The following is a 21,693-nucleotide window of genomic DNA, read 5'->3' as shown; positions in this document are numbered from 1 at the left end:
TACTGCATTTTCTTTAGGAGTTGGACAATCTTTATAATTGTGTCCATTACTGCAAATTGAGCACCGTTCCTCGTTCTTACAATACTTGGAAATGTGACCATACCTCTGGCAGCGGTAACATTGCTTAACTGGAGGGATGTACTGGGAGATGCTGTGCCTCCAGCCGCCCAGCTCCACGAAGTCTGGCAGGGTCGTGGCCGCAAAAGTGATGGCGACTGTCCCTGTGGGCTGACGGGAGAAACCTTCAGTTGTGGTGTCTTTGCGGAAGAATCTGCGAACGCTGATAATCTTCTTACTACTGCTCAACATGGTAAAGATTTTTTTGTTATTGTACTTTATAGGCACATTTCGAATTATCCCCGTGGTTTCGGTGGATGAAGCTGGAATGCTGGCTTTGAACTGATTATCACTTAAAAAGGTTTTATTATTCAGTAGTGCATTGGCTAGACCTGGCTTTTCAAAGTAGACTCCTATTTTGTACTTGTTGAGTGCTTTCAAATACTTAACGCCTTTATTGTACCTTCTCAGAACGTTGGAAAGAGATAATAAATCTCTGTTACCAATGGGCCTCTGGCTATCAGATGACTCTATGAAGACTACGAATTCAAAAGCTGCAGAGTCCTCTGGGTATAACCTGGTGTAGTCAGTAACATAATACGGAACAAGGACACTTCCCTGACCATCCTCCACCTCGGAATCTGATGAACTGGTATCGCCGTTGCTGCGATCGCCCGGATCCAAACCGGTGACCTCCACTTTTTTCCTTTTTTTGCTACCCCTCCCCATCGTCTTAATAAACTTTCCTAACAACAAAAATCTAACAGATTTAGTTTAATTAATTTAAAACTTTCGGAAGCGCGTCTTTCCACTTCGAAGTTTCCCGCCGTAACAAGAAACAAAATATTTCAATTTGCGCGGCAATCATCTTGACACTTACTTTTTTTAAGGCAAAGGAACTACATGAATACACCCAAACATCTTTTTTTTGTCTTTATTTAATAACTAAAAAATACAAAAACACCAGTTTCGGTCAAATTTTTCTTAGTTTTACTTTAATTTCATTTGTTTCTGTAAAATACGTAAGATATTCCCAATAAAATATTTTATCGGAAAGTACCGGTTTTTCAAACGTCCCTAGGCGCACGAAGAAACGCCACCTGACAAAAGGGTCCCTACTTAGGTTTACTATAGTATGGTGAAAACGAACTTAAGTTAGTGGGGAGTTTAGGCGACCGTTTAACTAAAGTGATATTTAGTTAGCAAACGCCTAAGGGATTGATGGTGAAAACGGGCATTAGTTTCAGAATTAAAAGCCAAAAACTATTTTCCCGCCAAATAATTCAAATAATGTGGGTCGACTGCGATGTTGCCGTTCCGTGCGTCTACTAGAGCAGTCGAATTTGAACCTAAAAACTAGTAGCGTTTGAATCATTTTTATTTGTAGTTTAAATCATTTAATTTCGATTATAAGAATTTTAGACTAGGAGCCGGTTGATTTGTGTATTGAGTACCTAATAACCTATATTGACTGAGAGGTTTGATGACTCTAATTAGGCTTTTATTGATGGTATACTTGGAATTGCTCTAGGGCCAATGAGGAAGTTGGAGACATTCAGGTTAAGAATAGACCCTATTTTACCCGACTGCGCCAGAAGGAGGCTTCTGGCTAAAAGTTACGCAATGCGCTCTAAGCATTAAAGTTATACGATGAGGAAGGAAATAGTCTATGACATATCTGTGTCTATGACACAGGTCTATGATTTATTATGTCAATTGTCAACCGATTCGAATTTTTGTCAGTGATTTTTGTTGATTGATTGAATGGTTGTTTTGTATTGTGATGTGTTTAGCACAGTTTAGCATCGCAAAAGACGACTTTTTGAATAAGTTAATAATAATTGTGGATTCGCGACAATGGATGATAACAAACCTGTATTAATTACTAAAAAACCTTTGAAACCGGAATTTGAAAAACTCAAAGAAATTGTACTAACCTGTAACAACGTGAGTATTAATACTTTCTTTTAGAATTTAGACAAATTCCCTTGGATAAACTTTAATTACTAAGAGTTACTTTCAGTTTACACTAGGCCGTGGATTGAATAACTCAGCTGTCGTGCCCTTTATATCAATATCTCGAAATCACTGCATTTTTAAAAAGGAAGATACAGACTGGTTAATTGAAGATAATAGTTCATTCGGCATCACAATAAATGGAAACAAGTTGGGCAAAGGCAAGCAATTAAAACTTAACCATGAAGATATTATTGTTTTGGAGCCTTCTGAGGAATTTGTGTACCAGTTTGTTAATCAATCAGATATATTTGAAATACCGAGAAAACGGATAAAATTAGAAAAGCCTGATGGTGAAGACATAATAAATGATGTGAAATTTACATTTGAACAATCTCAAAGTTATGAAATTAAACATATCGAAAACAAAATTCAAAATGCAAAAAGTATGCAAGAAACATCCAGAATATTGAAGGAACAGCTGGAATTGGTTATGGAGAGGAGAATTAAACAGCTGGACGATAACTATGCTGGTCAAATTGAAAACTTAATAGGTGAAAAGAATGATGTAGAAAATCAAAAGAAAATATTAATAGCGGAAAAAAATGTTCAAATTGCGTCTATAAAAGAAGAAATGGAAGGAAAGATTTCAGAATTACAGGTAAATAATTTAACTTGTTGCACTAACAAGCTTAACAATGAAGTGCCTATAATAACTTTTCTTTCAGGATCAAATTCAAAAGCACAATGAAACAGAATCTGAGCTACTTCAAGAGAATAACAACCTTAAAGAAAAGCTTCTAAAGGAACGAGAGGAGTTCCTATCGGAACTCAACAGAGAGAGTTCATCGAAGCAAGAAATGTTGGACAAACTGAAAGCCAAGATGAAAGAACAGGAAGAGATCAGGCTAAAGGAAAAGGATGAATTGGAACAAATGCTCAAAAATGAAGTAGAACAAATAAAATTAGCAAAAGAGAAGGTATTGAGTTTTCTTGATGAGATAAGCTTATAATATTATTTAGACATGCTTAAAATATTCTTAAAAAAATTATTAAACAAAAAATTTTTGCTTTTAATAAAATTCTGACACCATCTGTCTTGTAAAATTAGGAAACTACATTAATGTCAGCTTTAATTTAACACTGTCTCTGACTATTGCTTCGAAATGATTGAAAGTAAGATTTATTTTTCAACTAGCTTTCCCGCATGGAATTTTGTCTGTCACAAAAAAACTTTAAAAAACCGAGATAAAAACTATCCTATGTCCTTTCCCGGGACTCGAAACTATCTATATGCCAAATGTCATCAGAATCGGTTCAGTGGTTTAGGCGTGAAAACAAGACAGACAGACAGAGTTACTTTCGCATTTATAATATAGTATAGATATAGATAATTGCTTCATTTTTATGTTAACTTAATATCAAAATGATGTGTTCAGGAATTAAAAGAACTTGAAGAGTTGAAACAAAAAAGAGAGAAAGAATTAGAACAAGAGCTAGCAGACATCCGGAAAAACTTGGAACTGAAAGTGCAGCAAGCTGAGGAGAATAGACAGAAGGCTGAACAAATGCTCAGCGAGCAAGTGGAACAGAGGAAGAAACTCACAGACGAAGAGAAAGTCAAGAGAGAACAACTGGTGAGTTCTGCCTCTTTTTTTACTATATTCAGACTAAACCTCCCAATCAGAGCACAAAGATTTTGTGCTCAGATCCTTTGAACCTTCAAGCAAGGGCTTGAAGTAATTTTTATTTGCTATTTTTTGTAGATGCAAGAGAGGAAAGAAATCCAAAAAAAATTAACTGAAGCAGAATGTAGTGCTGAAAAATCAATTGAGGAACTGAAGGTAAATATTATGTAATAATAGTTACCTAATAGAAAAACTGCAAAAATATTACATGTTTTAAATAATTTCTCATAAAAATAAAATTTCTTATAGGCTCGCGTTCAAGAAAGGGAGACAGAATTAGCAGCATTGGCTGCTGATAGAATTCAAAAACAAGCAGACCAGTCCAGCGAAGTGATCAGTTCATTACAAGAACAACTAGAAAAAGTAAGTGAATTTTATTTTTATACTGGCATCTCTTGGACCATATTATCTTGTTTGTTTTTCATAACCCTGTCATCATAATTCAGAACTCCTGATGACAGCAATTGCTTTGAAAATACCAAATTTTATTTAACCAAAAAAAATTCGGAATCATTTTACTGTAAAGATATCCATCACAACAGGGGTTAAATGGAACTTACAAACCTGATGTTGAAAAGTTGGTAGCTAAATCATGCTTCCTCATAGGTGAAAAGCCAGTTGGAATCAGTAGAAAGCGAGAAGAAGAATCTGCTAGAGAGTCTGGGGACGTCAGAGTCAGCAGGGGCTAGTTCCACGAAGCACAGCACATTGGCAGAGGTGGGGGAGCTGATGGAAAGCGAATTACAGTGCAGCATCTGCGCAGAACTGTTCGTGGCAGCCACCACACTCAGCTGCTCACACACCTTCTGCAAATACTGCATCACCATGTGGAAGAAGAAGAAGAGGGACTGCCCTATCTGCAGGTTCGTTTCAGCATAATGTCGTCCACTGCCGCATTGTCCCACGCGGATTTCCACAACGATTGGTCCTCGGTGCTTCCCGCGACCTTCAGCAAATTGACGGTCCTATTTGCAGGTACAGTGGGCAAAAGGCAAAAGTGGCATTTTTCTTCATAATAATAATACCTATTCTTAAACAACAGTATTCTAGCATTTACATGTTTGATCTCTTTCATTGTATTTGATGTTGTGTTGTTAATTTACAAAATAAATGAAATCCTAGCCCACTTATTACATACTTTTTTATATTTTTGGACTTATAAAATAATTCTTTCCAGTATATAAAATAATTGCGCCATAACAGCACCATAAGAGATATTAATTTTTTTTTGTTCCAGGACAAATATAACTTCTGAATGCAAAAGCTTAGTTTTAGATTCGTTTATTGAAAAAATGGTACAAAATTTAACAGAAGAAATGAAAACAAAAAGACAGGAAATGCTTAAATCAAGAGAAGGTAAGATCTTTAAATATTACAAATTTTTCATCATTAAAATAAGTTTCATTGTATCAAGTTTCATATTTTTTGTGAACAAGGCAGCTTCATAAAAAATCTGCATATTTTTAGGCTATTGACAAAGAATAAATGTTAGGTATTTGAAAATAAATTAAATGAAGAATAGGAAAAAAAAAATACAATGAATTAATTGAGTTAATGGGCTTAGAATATGTTTCATATTTTATACTTTTCAGATTTAAGTTTGCCAAATAAATGAATGTATAGAGTAGCTTTATGAAGCTGTATTGTTCACAGAACTCGAGTCCGCACTAGCACGACAGCAGAGCGTGAGGACCAGTCGGTATGCTTTCTTGTTTTGTCATCTTAAGCCTAGGCGCAGACCACCGACTTTTTGTCGGCCGATAGTTAGGTAGAAAGTGCGCCAATCGGCCAATTCCTCATACAAATTAAAATCGGGCCTAACTATCGGCCGACTAAACGTCTGCAGTCTGCGGGGAGTCGGGAGTCTTATGCCCGTTTTCACCATCAATCCCTAATTTTTAAGTGACCCCTATGTAAACAAAATTAATGTTATTTGTGATTGATAGTGAAGACGGGCATTAGTCGCGGTGCGAGGAGGCGGGCCTGGACGTATTGTCGGAATTCAATCTGAACGAATACTAAAGCTTCGGCCAAACATGTGCAGCTCCCGTCGGCGATAGCGATGGCAATCACTGGTGCATAGATCGCCGCAAACAATGACGCATTGACGTGACCTCATCGATACAAATTGTACACATCTGATCGCCATCGAGCACGCAGACTGCACGCGTTGGTATGGCCAAACCTTAACAAGTGACGCAACATAGCATAGCAATCATAACAATAATGTAACTTTAAATTAATTGTAACTTTGTTTCGTTATTCCAACATAAATAAATTGTAATTATGTCACTTGTGAACCAAACGGCAGCCAAAAAGTATGCCAGTCTAAGTAGTCGCTATATCATTATAATAATTATCGTATAATTCGCAATGAGGATGCTCCGAATCTTAATTGACCCGGCCCGGGCTCTCGCAACGGCAGGATATTTAGATTGTGTATTTCTCAGGGTAGTCAATTCAAATTGTATTTTAATCATTAACACTTACTACAAAAATATTTTACTGACAAGAACTATTAATTACACTTGACTGTGTATTGTGTGTGTGTTCTAATGTGTATTGACATAGGTATTGATTAACTTTACGAAAACCACTTACGGTTTATCCATACTAACTTTGAGGTACTAAGGCTGGGTTGCACCAACTTCCTTTAACTTTGCAATCGTCAAAAATCTGTCAAATTCCATAAAAAAACACCAGTTATCATTATAGTTACGGCCAGTCAGGTGGTGCAACTCAGCCTTACATAGATTTAGGTTATTTGCACGCGATATCAGCCAACCTCGACTCGATAAATCATAATTCAAAAAACCTTTAAATATTCATGCATGCACGAATGTCTGGTCTTCATAAACGCTTATTGATCATTTTCATAGTGTTAGAAAATTCAACCTTCGAGCTAGTGTTTTAATGTCCACAATTGATGTTTTTTGCTTGCAGCGGAAGTTTCGGCTTTGACGAATCCGACTACGACAGCGCCTCCGAGTACGAGGAGGGGGAGGAGGAGGAATACTACGAGGACTAGTTAGTATTTCACATAATTACAATTAGCTCTTAAAGGCTATGTAAGAGAGATCACAATCTGATTACGTAAGTTTAACTTTATTAATGTGGGTACTGCGTTTGTGACTAACCCTGTATGTTTATTGTTTATTTGATACTCAAGTATAATCTCCTCATTTAAAATTAAGTTTGTAATCTTGCGCTTAATGCCCTTTGACATGAATTGTGACAAATTAGCATACTGTGAATCTTTGCTCAAGTAGAATAGAAATTATGCTCGAGAATCAGGAGTAAATAATATGTTTTGTGCATGTGTTCTAGAGATGAAACGGATAGTTGTTTGGCCGGATACCGGATACCGGATATCCGGCCAGCTGCTAGGCCGGATAGCCGGATATCCGGCGGCCGGATAGTTGGCTCATTGTCTCGTTGCATATCGTGACGAGTTTAGCGTCGCACAGGTGCTTCGAATGCGATCAGTGGGTCTATTAGTAGGCTAGACTAGTCACACTTTTCGAAAATCGAATCAGTCCGAATAGAATGTCAGATTTTGCCACTTGTCTAGGGGGCAGATCAATTCGGGCGAATTCGGTTGCCATCGTGAGTGTGTGATTGAATAGCGAAAATTAAATTAAGTAGTTTACTTGCTGCATAATCTGACTGAATTGCATCAGATCATCATCAGTGAAAAAAGATCGCCTGTTTTATTTGGCAATATTTCGATTTAACAGGTATTTTTAAAGTTTATGTATTCGTCATTAGAGTGAATAGGCCAGAAAAAGAAATTAGTTTTTTTAAAGGCCTTAATATGGCTTTTTGTAACTTTTTGGACTTTAAATAAAAGACGCCATTATTATATGACATTTTATTGATGTTTACCTCAAAGATTAATGTATTTCATTTTATTAAAATAGGAAATTGTCGTAGTTTTTTAATATCCGGTATCCGGCCGGATAGTAAATTTAGGCCGGATATCCGGCCTACCGGATAGTTACCGGATATCCGTTTCATCTCTAATGTGTTCTTTATTTATTCAGGAAGAATAAAGGTAAAACTGATCATGATTTTAGTAAGTTTTATCAATATCTTTTTCTTCTAAGTCAATGTATCCTTCAATCTGTCTTCACTTCAAATTCTTTTAAACCATACCTAACATAATGATTTTAATTAATTATTCATTATTTTTTCATCAGCAGTGACACGTATCACGCCATCTGGTCCGATACAGACAGTGGATCTGACGGCGATGGCGATGATTCCGATGAACGCGCCGGAGAGGCCGCCGGTGGTGCGCCTGGCGCCGAGCGCGCTGACCCCGGTGCCGGGGGCCACCGTGCGCCTGCCGCCGAGCTCGCTCACGCCGCTGCCGGGGGCCACGCGCGGCCCGGCGCGCCTCTACCAGATAGTGCAGGTACGACACCGGGGGGCATGACGCGCCGCAGCGGACGCCGGTGCCGGGGGCCACCGTGCGCCTGCCGCCGAGCTCGCTCACGCCGCTGCCGGGGGCCACGCGCGGCCCGGCGCGCCTCTACCAGATAGTGCAGGTACGACACCGGGGGGCATGACGCGCCGCAGCGGACGCCGGTGCCGGGGGCCACCGTGCGCCTGCCGCCGAGCTCGCTCACGCCGCTGCCGGGGGCCACGCGCGGCCCGGCGCGCCTCTACCAGATAGTGCAGGTACGACGCCGGGGGGCCATGACGCGCCTCAGTTATATCAAATCTCATCTAAGACGATTCAGTGGTTTCGCATCTTTCGAGCATCGTGGTCTTTCCAGTGCCCGCGCAGCGTCAACACGGCCCTAGCTCAGCTCCCGCGCGGTGTAAGGGGACCGAACAATCATCAATTCATACTCACATACTTTCACATTTATAATTATGTATTAGTAATATACATTATTGTCACACGTTCTTTTGTTCCGCAGAGCGGAGGGCGGGCCGTAATGGTGGTGGTGGGGGAATCCCCGGGGCCTACTACGGCGGCTACGGACGCTGCTACCGCTGCGGCGCGCGCGGCCACTGGGCGCCCGGCTGCCCTTACTGATAATCCGCCTCTGTAGTCAGAGCCACGTGACCGACTAATATTGCGTTACACTCAGTGAATTTTTTTGGCAGTTCTGAGCAGTTTTTGGTAAAAAGTAAGGCCTACTGTCCACAAAGCTTTTATTATAAAACTCTCCTCTGTTAAAAATACTTCTTAATTAATTTTAGATTTTAACAAAAGCGAAATACCTGAGCTTCAAGGTATCCAGTTGTTGGTTCACGTCCACAGATTTGTCTACACGCGGGTCGTGTTAAATTTGGAAATATAAGTTTTAAAAAAGGTATAGAAATGTGTTTCTTTACTTAGCATAAAAAATACTCACTTTTTCCAGTTTTACTTGACGGTATGCCAACTGTTTTATATAAAAATCAAATTTTATCAAATTTTTAAATTAGTTTGCTAGCTAAAACATAATATAGCCTGACCAGGAACATAAAAACCCTGGCATAGAGGCGCGTCAATTGCATTTGATAGTGCAACACTGAGTACAGTCGTACCTGTGTTAAATTAATAGGCTAACTTTATGTATCAGGATTCAGGATTACGGGCTAATTTGATATTTTCATAAATTAACGAAAAAATATTATTATAGGTAACCTGATTTAAATAAATAAATGAAACCATCAATCGAGCTAGTAGGATTTATTTTATTATTCATCAATAATCAAATTCAGAACTTGAATATTCAACTGCAATGTCTGCTCATTCGCTTCAAACTCGGTACTTCTTTCCCAATCCCATAAAATTCAACACTTAGAAAGTGACAAAAAAATTTAAAATAGGTATAGCCTGACCAGGAACATAAAAACCCTGGCATAGAGGCGCGTCAATTGCATTTGATAGTGCAACACTGAGTACAGTCGTACCTGTGTTAAATTAATAGGCTAACTTTATGTATCACAATTCAGGATTACGGGCTAATTTGATATTTTCATAAATTAACGAAAAAATATTATTATAGGTAACCTGGTTTAAATAAATTAAATGAAACCATCAATCGAGTTAGTAGGATTTATTTTATTATTCATCAATAATCAAATTCAGAACTTGAATATTCAACTGCAATGTCTGCTCATGAACACTTCAAACTCGGTACTTCTTTCCCAATTCCATAAAATTCAACACTTAGAAAGTGACAAAAAACTTTAAAATAGGTAGTTGAAAAAAACCACAGCTAATTTTCATAGTGGACTGTACTATACGATAAACATGTCAGTCAATTTGACAACCTTTGTCGAAAACATTATTCAATGAAAATATTGTCCGAACCCTTAGTATTTCTCTTCGACAAATACTTTAACACATTGTGAACCACTTTTCTTTCACGACTATAAAAAGATTTTAGCAATTTAATTCACAAAATCAATTGCGCACATTTAAAATAAAGTTTGTTTATACTTTGACAGCAATAGACTGACATGCAAGGTGACATGTCAATGAAGTTTTCAGTTACTGTTGCCATTAAAAGAAATTAGTACCATTAGTTTTCCGCAACATGGCGAGGGTTTTTATGTTCCTGGTCAGGCTATAGTTGAAACAAACCACAGCTAATTTTCATAGTGGACTGTACTATACGATAAACATGTCAGTCAATTTGACAACCTTTGTCGGAAACATTATTCAATGAAAATATTGTCCAAACCCTTAGTATTTCTCTTCGACAAATACTTTAACACATAGTGAACCACTTTTCTTTCACGACTATAAAAATATTTTAGCAATTTAATTCATAAAACCAATTGCGCACATTTAAAATAAACTTTGTTTACACTTTGACAGCAATAGACTGACATGCAAGGTGACATGTCAATGAAGTTTTCAGTTACTGTTGCCATTAAAAGAAATTAGTACCATTAGTTTTCCGCAACATGGCGAGGGTTTTTATGTTCCTGGTCAGGCTATACATACAATCTATTCCATTAAACAGAGAATCTGTGATAGTGTGTAATTATTTTATTAATTTAGATTCGCTTGTTTTTGTTCAGTGTACACAATTTAAAATGTACTATTGTCTGTTTGCAGAAGAAATATGCTGATAACTCTGATAAGAACATGAGTCGATCTAGTGTGGTGTAAATTGTATGTATGTCAAAGTAACCCTGTACAAATGAAGTAGTAATAAGTTGTATGAATTTCCCAGCCAACAGTATTTATTAGGTGTTCGTGCCTTATTAAAAATTTGTAAAAAAAAAATCAACATAAACTTTATAGTCCTCTCAAAGTGAGGAGGCCCCTTAATAGACCTACATCAATTTGAACCTCATGCTGTGAATAGTACTTATCAATAACTAGGCCTGGTTAAGTATTTTAAACTGATTAGTACAACTGCAGCTCTAGGGCCAACTTATAGATATTGTTGTTTTAATTTGACTCATGAGAATCGGCCATCATTATAACGACTATTTCAACAAAGCTGGATCTTCATACTGTGTCTCAAAATTCTTGTAATTAGGATTTAAGTTGATTTCAAATATATATCGATTAAATTTAATATTGTTTTATAATTTGCACCCAGATTGACCCAGATTAGTTTTGACATCATTTGTGTAGAAAATAAAAATATAAAACATGGAAACAACAAATTTATTACACATTTATATATTACGGAACTAAGTTAAACATTGTGCTTCATACATTAATATGTCGCGGGCTGTAATCAGAGATCTCTCAACCAGTGTAGCACATACATAGGTACAGATTGTCACAACCGAAATAATTACTAATTGAACAAAATCCCGAGTCTGGTGACAATAAAGCATATAGCTATAAAAATGTAAATAAATATAGGACGTTATTATCAATCATTCCATATAACAGATAGATAAAAATAACGAAAACTTATCGATTAACGATATACAATTGCTTAGAGGGCGAAAATTACAAGGAGCTCAAAGCAGAGCGTATTTTTGTTCAAACCTATGCGGACGCGGAGTCCGCAACAAGTCAATTAATCACAATTAAGTAATTAATTATGTTAAACTATAACATCCGTTGTCACGTAGGTACATGCCTATTTACGTGCGAGATCCCCCTCCCAACCAAGAACTTAAAAGTGGCTATAAAAATTAATGTTTACATAATTAAAGCAGAAATAGAATAGGTATAATAATATTTCCATTAGTTTGAGTCTGTCTATCTACGCTCTGCTATGATTCATCTGAACATAACGCTTACATTGGGAGATTTAGAAGTATCGAGATCAAAAAGTTTCACCCTTTTCCATAAGTCAACGTAGAGACGTATTTTAGAACATTAAAAAATTCCCAATCTGAAATACTATTGTGAAAAACATACATAGGTACCTACGACTTGCGTGGTTCTCATCATACCTATGTTGATTAGTACGAAATGGGTCTAATCTCTTCACAATTTCAATGAGGCATATTGTCAGTGCTGTTAATGTTTTTGGTACATATGGATTTCTCACTAAAATAAATGTATAATTACTTGTAATGTAAAGAAGCATAATAAATTATTATTATGAGCATAAAATCACAAACATGTTGGTACCTTAGTTTTTATAATTTAAAAAGATAATTAAATACAAATCACCTAGGTAAAATATTTTAAATTAGATCAATGAGCACTCATATAAAAAGAGTATTAATCCTTAATTTTATTTTATCATCTTATGAGACAGGAGCAATATATTTTATTGTACTGTGTATTGCACTAATAAAATTTTAGAATAGATAATAACAACTTAACCCAAAACATATCCCATGTAATTATCCTTGACACTATTACATAGTCAAAATTAAGGTACCTAATTATTCGAAATTATTCAATTCATGTCGTTATACACCAACCCAACCCACAAAAATGATTAAATCATGCATGACGTATGTTGATAAAATCAGTTTAATGTGAAATTGATTGATTTTAATGTAATATTTAATGCTATTATAACCGATAAATGCAAAAGCTATTGTAATAGTAAAGTAGCCAAAACAGTGGGTGGTGTATTTTAAAGCCCTTATTAATAAACTGCAAAATAGATTGTTTTATTTTATGCTTTGGTGATTCAAGGCTGTTTTAATGTTTAAGAATTCAGGACTCAATAATTATGCTAGCCTGTTTCTGAGTGATCTTTTGGTACACAAGGAATTTGTTTAAGAATTTTTAAATATCAAACATTTTTGTCTTAATTACACTAGATATATTTGCGATAATACTTTTATAGCTATTTTTATGACAAATACTATTTCTGCTAACTACACAAACACAATTATTATTGAAACTATAAAATACCTTTCTGTCCTATAAACAATCCATACATTTTAATGGGATGGCATGTTAAATTACATGAAAGGGTATTCTATAGTATCTTTATGTAAATAGTTATAATATTAACTATGGGTAATTTTACTATAGTTTTAGTCATTTTTCTTATCCGCAGGTTGCTGCTCTGATTCTGTAATAGCTGGTGTACCATTCTTTGCAAGCTTTTGCTGTTCTTCCATCTCACCAGAGAACCCAAATTCATTGACTCTCTTGTGGTCTACCTTATAGATCCAGCGTTGGTATAAGAATATGAAGAAAACAATATCTGTAAATAAATAACACAAATCAGCTGAGTTTACACACTTAATAAAAAATAAGTTATAACACAATAAAGGTCAAATGATTTACCATCTCTAAAACATCCCAAGCGATACATTGTTGGCATTTTAATAACAAAAGCAAATATGTCATCAATAAATGTGTTGAGGAATTTATATGTCATCATTCTCCATGGCAGATGAGCAACAGATTTCAGTTTATAGTTTATGAACAGTTGTGGAGTCATCATAATAAACCCAAAAGTGAGTAAATATCCATACATCATATTCAGAATAAATGAGTACCACCCTTTATGTTCATTGTACAGTAAAGAATACACTCCATACCCTATTAAAAGGGGGAAACAAGCCCAGCTCAAGTAGCGGAAAGCCAACATATCATACTGTTTAGTACTAGATTCAACATAGGAGCCTTTGTCAGTAAAGGTCAATTTAGGTATTCCAAATATACGCTCTTCTCTATTTACTTTTACATCCATTACTTTATTAATCTTCCACAGTTCAATTATTAGACCTATGAAACAGGATATTCTGACCATCACATTTGTCTCATTGTCTAACACATACAAAAGTACAACCAATGATTGGAAAACATTAAAAAATACAGATCTCACAGATAATCCTTCCAGTGACTGTCTGTTATTCCAGAATTGAATATCATTTTTGAATGCTAAAAGTTCAAAAATAGAATGAAGAATGGATACGGATATTGTCAAGCCCAGAAGATAAGGTGATGTGTCCAAAAGGAGTTCCTTCACAGTGTCTTGTTCCTCATCTTGCTCCTCTGCTCCCAAGGCCGAGAACATGCTCAATTTATCCCTCATAGCTTGTGCTGTATATAACTGCCATTTGAAAAGACTCAGTGGCTGAAATGTCAATTCCAACTTCAAGCTGGTTGTAGTTTTATTGATTGGTGTATAGTCTCTCATCATGTTCCAATAATCATTTAGAAAAACTGCAGGTTTGTACTGTTTGCCATCAGGCAAAAAGAAAATGAATTCATCGAGTGGTGGTGGTACAGTCCCTTGCACCCAATTAGTTTGGTCAGTCACAATGTTGATTGTTAAATTAGGATGCCAATGAGAAACTATTTCTTCTTTCAAGGTCTCTGCTTTTTTAATTTCTTCTTCGGATTTTTCAGTCTGTCCTGTCAATAAGTTATGTGTTTTTTGATATCTCAGCTTTTTATATTTATTTAACATTTTTTTGCCATATGACACATAAGGGCCAGCATATTTTTCTTTATTTTTAGGGTCAGGTGACTTTCCAGACTGAACCACAAACACATGCAAATAGATTGAGCCATTATTTTTTAGAGACTCCGATGGGGTAATATCTGTTGAATATGTAAATGTGCCATCGTTATTTGGACCTCCATACCAATCACCATACACAAGTCCTGTTTGTTTCCATATCAAATTGCCATCTTCAAAATTGTTCAAAAAAGTATTTTCTGAAATATAACAATACATGTCTAACACTGTCCCATTTGCAAACATGTTAATCGCAGGGACGCGCGGGCTTCCTGTAGGATTGTTGATATCAGGTTTCGGTGCTGCAGGCTGGCGAAACATTGAAGTAATGAAGTACACTACTAATGCTCTAATAATAAGTGATTTAGTTATTGCGAAAAATGATTCAAGCTTTGTTGGCTGCATTCGCTGCCGTTGCTCATCGATTTGAGCATTGATCTGGAAAAAAGGTTAGTTATAAATAACAAGGTCGACCCAGACAGCCTTTGATAAGTACAAAGATTGCAAAATATAGGACGAGGCTACCAACTTATAGAATTAGTTGTAAGACAAACTAAAAATATGTAAATTAACCTTAATCTAATTCTGCACATTACACATTTTATTAAAAACTTACATCGACATTTTCATCAGTTGGTTCAGTAGCATTATTGTCACTTGGTACTAAGCTATTATTTTCATCATTGGCTTCCTCGTTAACGTTCGCCATTTTTAAAACTTGCTTCAATTATTTCTATGAAGTTTTAAAAGATTTGAGAACCATTAGCACAATGACTGATAGTATTATCTGCTGATAAAAATGAACTGCTGCCGAAATGAAAATTTTGTGACATGACATGACAGAACAGACAGCCATAGACTATAGAGCTCAACACACAGATTAAAAAAATTTCAACAGATAAAAAAGTACAGATTAAAATAAGTTCTAGCTGCCGTATTGCTTATCTTTATAAAAATTGATAGTCACTAATTTATTGGGGTACTGTTAAGTAGTTAGGGGTACTGAGGGGTTCCACGAGCTACTATAATACGCGACCGCACATCAAGCATTTCATTCTATTCGGCGGCACAATTCGGCGGTATGTAGTACCTAATAGGTGGGTTTCAATGCAAAATTACAAACTTAGAAGTAGACTTAAGCACAGGCACAGGCGACTGCTGTTGTCCGCAGAGATCATAGTGATTACTTTCTGTGGTCTACATAATTTGCAGACGCTAGACGCATGCTTCTCCACTTGGAATTTCATAAAGATTCAATCCTCAGTTTTGTTGCTAGCAGTTGGCAGTTGGTGCAAATCATGATCAGTACCCTCAGCACGAATAACTCTCATCGTATTCCTTAAACAACCGTAGCGCGGCGCGGCGCGGTGCGCTATTGTTTTTCATCCTAGTTACTAATATTATAAATGCGAAAGATGTCATGTCATGTAACTACTATAGTATTATTCTTTATAATTAACGCAGAATAACATAAGCTATAATTTATGACGATCTGTGACGAACTAAAGTTCACGCGGGTGAAGACGCGGGCAAAAGCTAATACCTACAAAATAAACGTGAACCGTAGAAATCATAACGAGAACGAAATTTATTCGTGCTCCGGCTACAGAGGTAAGCGGGCGGTTACAGTAACGAAGTATGTAATTACTTGCTGTGCTTGCAATTTGTCGAAGTAGGTAGGTAGTATTTGGCTAGTTCTGGACTTGTGCCTAGGATCTTCACCAGACAGACAATAGTATGTATAGCCAACAGAACAATAAAGAAATTAAAAATTACATCAAGAACTTTATCGATAAAAAATTGCAGTACTTTTGATTATAAAACAGATTTATGCGTAGATAAGTATGCATAACCTTTCAAATCCATGAACAAATGACACGGCAAATGAAAACAATGTTGCTGTATATCTCTCCCCTCCCACTGGGTGGCACCCAGCCAGTATAATATCACCAATAAGTATCACTAGCACACATCGGATAAATGGGCTCTAAAAGAGAGGTTCCAGTACCTTCATTCTACTCACAATATAAATCTTCGCTCTAGTCGAGACTCTTCAGCTTGTCCCACACCCCTCACCCCTCGGCACACCTGTCTCAGCAGTACGGCTCTGGAACGGCCTTCCGGCGAGTTTGCAAAAAGCAACCTCCAAATTTACATTTAAAAAGGCTCTGCGCAATGTATTTTTAAGGACTAAAAACTTTTTTTTTATCTCTGACATGTACTATTATGTGTACGCCAATATTATTATTTCGTATATCTATGTGTATGCCTATTATATTAATACTAGCTTTCCGCCCGCGGCTTCGCCCGCGTGGAATTTTGTCTGTCACAGAAAAACTTTATCGCGCGCGTCCCTGTTTCAAAAACCGGGATAAAAACTATCCTATGTTCTTTCCCGGGATTCAAACTATCTCTATGCCAAATTTCATCAAAATCGGTTGCGAGGTTTAAGCGGGAAAGCGTAACAGACAGACAGACAGACAGAGTTACTTTCGCATTTATAATATTAGTTGGGATGTATTCTTATGTTACTTATTTTATCTAATTCTATGTGTATATTTTACTAAACCGTCATATTTATTGCACCGCCTTAGTCTCTCTACTCGACCTGTGGTTGACTGGCAGAGAATGCCACCTGGCATTAAGTCCGCCACTGTACAGTTTTATGTGCAAAAGTATAAATAAATTGACCCTTAGCCAGTAGTCGTGGAACAAATATTTTTACTTGTATTAATTAATATTATTCACCTCAATCCACTTTTTTGAAGTCCACTAACTCCTCTCCTTGTGTTGTCTGGAAGAGATCGCTACCTAATTACAATAAGACAGCTGATATTTTGCCGAATATTTTTTTTTTTTATTTTGTTTTGTGTTTCATGTGATGTGTACGGTGCCGGTGTGCGTAATAGATAGCAACATTATCTGGAAAAAATAATGAAAAGGCCACGTCGAGGAGCTCGGCTCACGAAGAACCTTCAATACTTACGCGCTTCTTTACTGTCGCGGAGAGTCCAGAGTCCCGATTACGGTAACTTTTAACGTTTCCAATCCAGCCACGCTTCTCGATTCTGCGATACGATTGGTCGTTCTACAGCGTACGTCAGCTGTTTTGACCAATCGTATCGCAGAATCGATGAAGCGTGTCTGGATTGTAGACGTTAAAAGTTACCGTAATCGGGGCTCAGCTTATACAGTGTGAGTCACGTTAAAGTGTACATATGAAAATAGATGAAACTAGACCTATTTTTATCGACAAAAAATAGGTCAAAATTTTTTTGAGATTTTTTTTTAATTTTTTATAGAATTTTTTTTCTTCCAATTACTTATTGTAAAGAAAACGTAATAACTTTTAAACTAAGCGGTATATCCTGATAAAATATAAACAGTAATAATGCTAAGTAACAGGCAATACTAAAAAAATACATAAAGTATACAAAAAATGCCAACAAATAATAAAAAATGACACTTTTTGAAAAAAATCTGCTTTTAAATTCGTGTTTTTTTGGTTATTTGATAAATTTCACCAAAAAATGCCCCTATAACCGCTAGTTTTTATTACTTTTTATTATTCTCTATCGTATTACCTTCGTGAAACCAAAAATCGCATGTCTCTATCCCTATCACAACGTTTGCAATGATCGTTTGAACTAAGCCTCTCCGGGCGCGCCATTCAAAGTTTCGCTAACAACGAAACTGAAAATGGCTCTAGATTTGTAAATTTGATAAAGACAAGTTATATTTCAAATAAAAATAAAAGATTTAGAAGTAAAATAAGCATTTTAGTTAAAATTAAAATTGTCTCTACCTGTAGCGGAGAATAATGTTGTGGCAGGCCTTTGTTCAAACGATCATAGCAAATGTTGTGATAGGGATAGAGACATGCGATTTTTGGTTTTACGAAGGTAATACGATAGAGAATAATAAAAAGTAATAAAAACTACCGGTTATAGGGGCATTTTTTGGAGAAATTTATCAAATAACCAAAAAAACACGAATTTAAAAGCAGATTTTTTTCAAAAAGTGTCATTTTTTATTATTTGTTGGCATTTTTTGTGTATTTTATGTATTTTTTTAGTATTGCCTGTTTTTTAGCATTATTACTGTTTTTATTTTATCAGGATATACCGCTTAGTTTAAAAGTTATTACGTTTTCTTTACAATAAGTAATTGGAAGAAAAAAAATTCTATAAAAATTTTTAAAAAAATCTCAAAAAAATTTTGACCTCTTTTTTGTCGATAAAAATAGGTCTAGTTTCATATATTTTCATATGTACACTTTAACGTGACTCACACTGTATACAGAAGAGGGGAGGAATCAATTTGGTGTGTGAGTGAACTGTACAGGTACACACTACTAGAAAGGTACAGGACAGTGGGTAGACACTTCTCATACAAAAACTAGTCTCTATATGTAGCAATTGATATACAACCTTATCCCTTAAGTAATAAAGTGCATTTTGGATTGATTTCACTATAGCAGGGGAACCCGCGGATCAATACCACCATACTAAAAATAATTGTTAGTGTCCTTATGTTGGTAGTATTGTTAGTTTGACAAATGAAAAAAAATGTCTGTCAATTGAGTTTGAGTTTTAAACCGGCGAATTGATTCGTGTGAAGTTATTTTCTCAGATTTGGTGCAATATTACTGTAAATAAACTTTTCTGTCGTTTACGTTGAGTTGATTATGTTCCTCCGTATCGGGCGTGATAAAGTTTGCTGTTCAGTGTTATGTTTTTTGTGAGATAGAGACTCTTTTAAATAAGCTGTGTTTCAACTTCTACAGAAGTTTAAACTCTTATTTACTTTTCTGTTTAATGGGTATGTTATCTACTTACTTGAAATATTAGATCTATTACAAATCTATTTTTCATTAAAAACAACCCTATGTGATGAAAATGTAAATGTACTTTCAAAACTGGTAAATGCATGAACCAGGGCATTGACACTGGTTGGAGAGAAATTATAGGCTTTGTTTAATTAATACCTATTTCATTTTAGGCTTCTACTGATAATGGAGAGTAGAAACAACAAGAAGTGCGTTATTTGTAATAAGAGGCGAAGTCGTGGTGGATCACCCTTACTTTTGAGTAGGTTTCCTCTGGATTCTGACCGGTAAGTTTCTAATAACACTCATTTATTACAAGATAATTTTACTGATTGTGTAAACTTAAAGGCTGGGATTAATATTTTTAATCATACAGTAAATAACCATAACCAATTTTTAATTTCAGTATTTTGTTTCGTACTCTGTAAATGAATTGCATAACAATACTAAGAGAAATTAGTTGATGAATAAATTTCAGTTTGTTATTCTTTTTCTTTTCTAATAGGTATTTCTTATTTCAGTTGTCGAATGTGGGTTAAAAATGCTGGCATAGAAGACTTAGCATATGTACCTATTGAAAAGTTACACCAACTGAAGTTTGTTTGTGGTGGGCACTTCACTCCTGAATCCTTCAATGCCAAAGGAACTCGGCTGAAGAACTCAGCTATTCCAACACTGGAATTGAGCAATCCCATCTTGCCAGATGAAGTTTTGACAGAGTTTCCTCTTCATGTAAAAGACTCCAATAAAGAAAACCTCAAGACAGGTATGATGATGACTTCAATTATTTTTTTTAAATTTAATTTACTATCTATCAATTTTTCTGAATTATTTAGATGTCTTAATTAATTTTCTTTGGTTTCCAAAACAAACCAACCGAATGCAATTTAACAAGGTTCTTTCTTTGTAACCACAAACATGTGTTGTATGCTTATCAATAAATAATATATAATTTCAATTATTAATTATATCTATACTTTGTTACAGTTCTTTATGATCATTCATATTGCATTCCAAAGAAGTCAAATCCAGTTGAACGAGGTATGTTTATCTAAAATTATACTAATAATATAAAAAGGAAATATTTAATTGTTTGTTTGTATTTGATCGGCTCCGTAACTCGAAGCCAAGATAGCCTAAAGTGCGGGTTAGAACCCCACAGCTTGAATATTGTAGTAAACCCACTCGTAACACAATTTAGCTTAGAATGTGTGTTGAGTTAGAGGGACTTTAGTAATTTGTGTAATACAAATTCTTCAAAAAAAGTACCGGACCAATTTGAAAAATTTTAGGCAATCTACATTAATTAGCCAGGTCAGCTAGTTTAATAATATTTATAAGCTAGTAATTTTTAATGTGAGCAAGACATGTACTAGACTGATTGTACCCTAAAGTTGGGTAAGAACATGACATTTTATTACCCAATTCACATTTCATTATCTGCTTTCAGTTCCCCTTACAACTACAACCAAACAACTAAATTCAACATGTTTGGGAGCTGTGGATATACCAGATTCTGGTATTTCTGCAAAAACAACTTTTGAACCTCTTCCTTCTACTTCCAATGCACCAGAACATATGACCTATAAACCCATTACTCATGGTAAGTGTACAAACTAATTATTTACCTTCTAAAATATGCCTTCCCTCAAACTAAAGAATGCCACCCTGGATGCGTTCTGCAGTCTGCAGTCAGGTCAAAATGAACTTATATGTACAACATTCTAGGTTTCTGTACATTTTATATTAATGCGATTTGACCGTGCGGATACGAACAAAGAACGCAAAGCACACGTGACTGATTGCCTTATCACGACCACTTACAGATTGTCTTGACATACCCGCAGACCGCATCCAGAATGCAGAACATTAAAACCTCTAAATGCCTTTAATTTAATATTATGTCATTGTTATTGAAGGTGGGCCCACGCTTCATATTTTATGAGAAGAGCTATCATTATCCTGTCTTTGCATTTTTTTAAAACTTGATAATGATTGATTGATTTGGAAATAATATGTTTCATAAAACAACAAAATAAATTTTAAACTTATTTGCATATTTATAATATTTCAGATGATAAAAACATTTTCCATCAAGATGCACAGGCAGAAATATTAGTCCACGGTTATAAAAGACCTAAGAAAAACATTGAAATGAAAGGTAAGATAAAACATACCTAATTTAAAAAACTAAGTAAAATTGCTGATTAATTAACCAATATTCAATTCAATTTGCTTTAATGTTGTTTTTTTCACTAATGGAAATTTTTTTATTACAGACACTTCATCAACATTTACAATT

General features: G+C 35.6%; 2 protein-coding genes across 7 annotated transcripts; one reads left to right on the top strand and one right to left on the bottom strand.

Moving 5' to 3' along the window:
* The first annotated feature begins 1,761 nt into the window (after positions 1-1,761).
* Positions 1,762-11,239, top strand: LOC135072556 (centrosomal protein of 112 kDa-like). Of its 6 annotated transcripts, none has more exons than XM_063966513.1 (12): positions 1,762-2,004; positions 2,081-2,674; positions 2,742-2,993; positions 3,453-3,650; positions 3,780-3,857; positions 3,951-4,064; positions 4,308-4,564; positions 4,939-5,057; positions 5,355-5,400; positions 6,645-6,728; positions 7,904-8,251; positions 8,630-11,239. In XM_063966513.1, the coding sequence occupies exons 1-11, from the start codon at positions 1,915-1,917 to the stop codon at positions 8,244-8,246; spliced, it is 2,175 nt and encodes a 724-aa protein (XP_063822583.1). In that variant the 5' UTR covers positions 1,762-1,914; the 3' UTR covers positions 8,247-8,251; positions 8,630-11,239. The 6 variants fall into 6 exon arrangements, 4 of the variants coding, with proteins under 4 accessions (XP_063822583.1, XP_063822582.1, XP_063822585.1 ...); XM_063966512.1 differs by having other exon boundaries at positions 1,763-2,004; positions 7,901-8,251; XR_010257457.1 differs by lacking the exon at positions 8,630-11,239 and having other exon boundaries at positions 1,766-2,004; positions 6,645-6,794; positions 7,901-7,986.
* A 76-nt stretch (positions 11,240-11,315) lies between these two features.
* LOC135072557 (putative lipid scramblase CLPTM1) lies at positions 11,316-15,413 on the bottom strand. The gene is made up of 3 exons (XM_063966516.1): positions 15,180-15,413; positions 13,381-15,001; positions 11,316-13,297 (listed from the first exon to the last, which is right to left on the bottom strand). Exons 1-3 carry the CDS (start codon positions 15,270-15,272, stop codon positions 13,125-13,127), a joined length of 1,887 nt encoding a protein of 628 aa, XP_063822586.1. The 5' UTR covers positions 15,273-15,413; the 3' UTR covers positions 11,316-13,124.
* Positions 15,414-21,693: the final 6,280 nt, after the last annotated feature.

Source organism: Ostrinia nubilalis, chromosome 6 (genome assembly GCF_963855985.1).
Source record: "Ostrinia nubilalis chromosome 6, ilOstNubi1.1, whole genome shotgun sequence".
Classification (NCBI taxonomy): Eukaryota; Metazoa; Arthropoda; class Insecta; order Lepidoptera; family Crambidae; genus Ostrinia; species Ostrinia nubilalis.
The sequence above is the reverse complement of the archived record's forward strand: the minus strand, read 5'-3'. Positions and strand labels throughout refer to the sequence as shown.

Excerpts from the sequence above, each read along its gene's own strand:
- LOC135072556 (XM_063966512.1), top strand. The coding sequence starts at position 1,915 with ATGGATGATAACAAACCTGTATTAATTACTAAAAAACCTTTGAAACCG. Across the intron at positions 2,005-2,080 it reads TTGTACTAACCTGTAACAAC|TTTACACTAGGCCGTGGATT; the intron begins GTGAGTATTAAT and ends AGTTACTTTCAG. Across the intron at positions 5,058-5,354 it reads AATGCTTAAATCAAGAGAAG|AACTCGAGTCCGCACTAGCA; the intron begins GTAAGATCTTTA and ends TATTGTTCACAG.
- LOC135072557 (XM_063966516.1), bottom strand. The coding sequence starts at position 15,272 with ATGGCGAACGTTAACGAGGAAGCCAATGATGAAAATAATAGCTTAGTA. Across the intron at positions 15,002-15,179 it reads CAACTGATGAAAATGTCGAT|ATCAATGCTCAAATCGATGA; the intron begins GTAAGTTTTTAA and ends CCTTTTTTCCAG. Across the intron at positions 13,298-13,380 it reads CTTGGGATGTTTTAGAGATG|ATATTGTTTTCTTCATATTC; the intron begins GTAAATCATTTG and ends ATTTATTTACAG.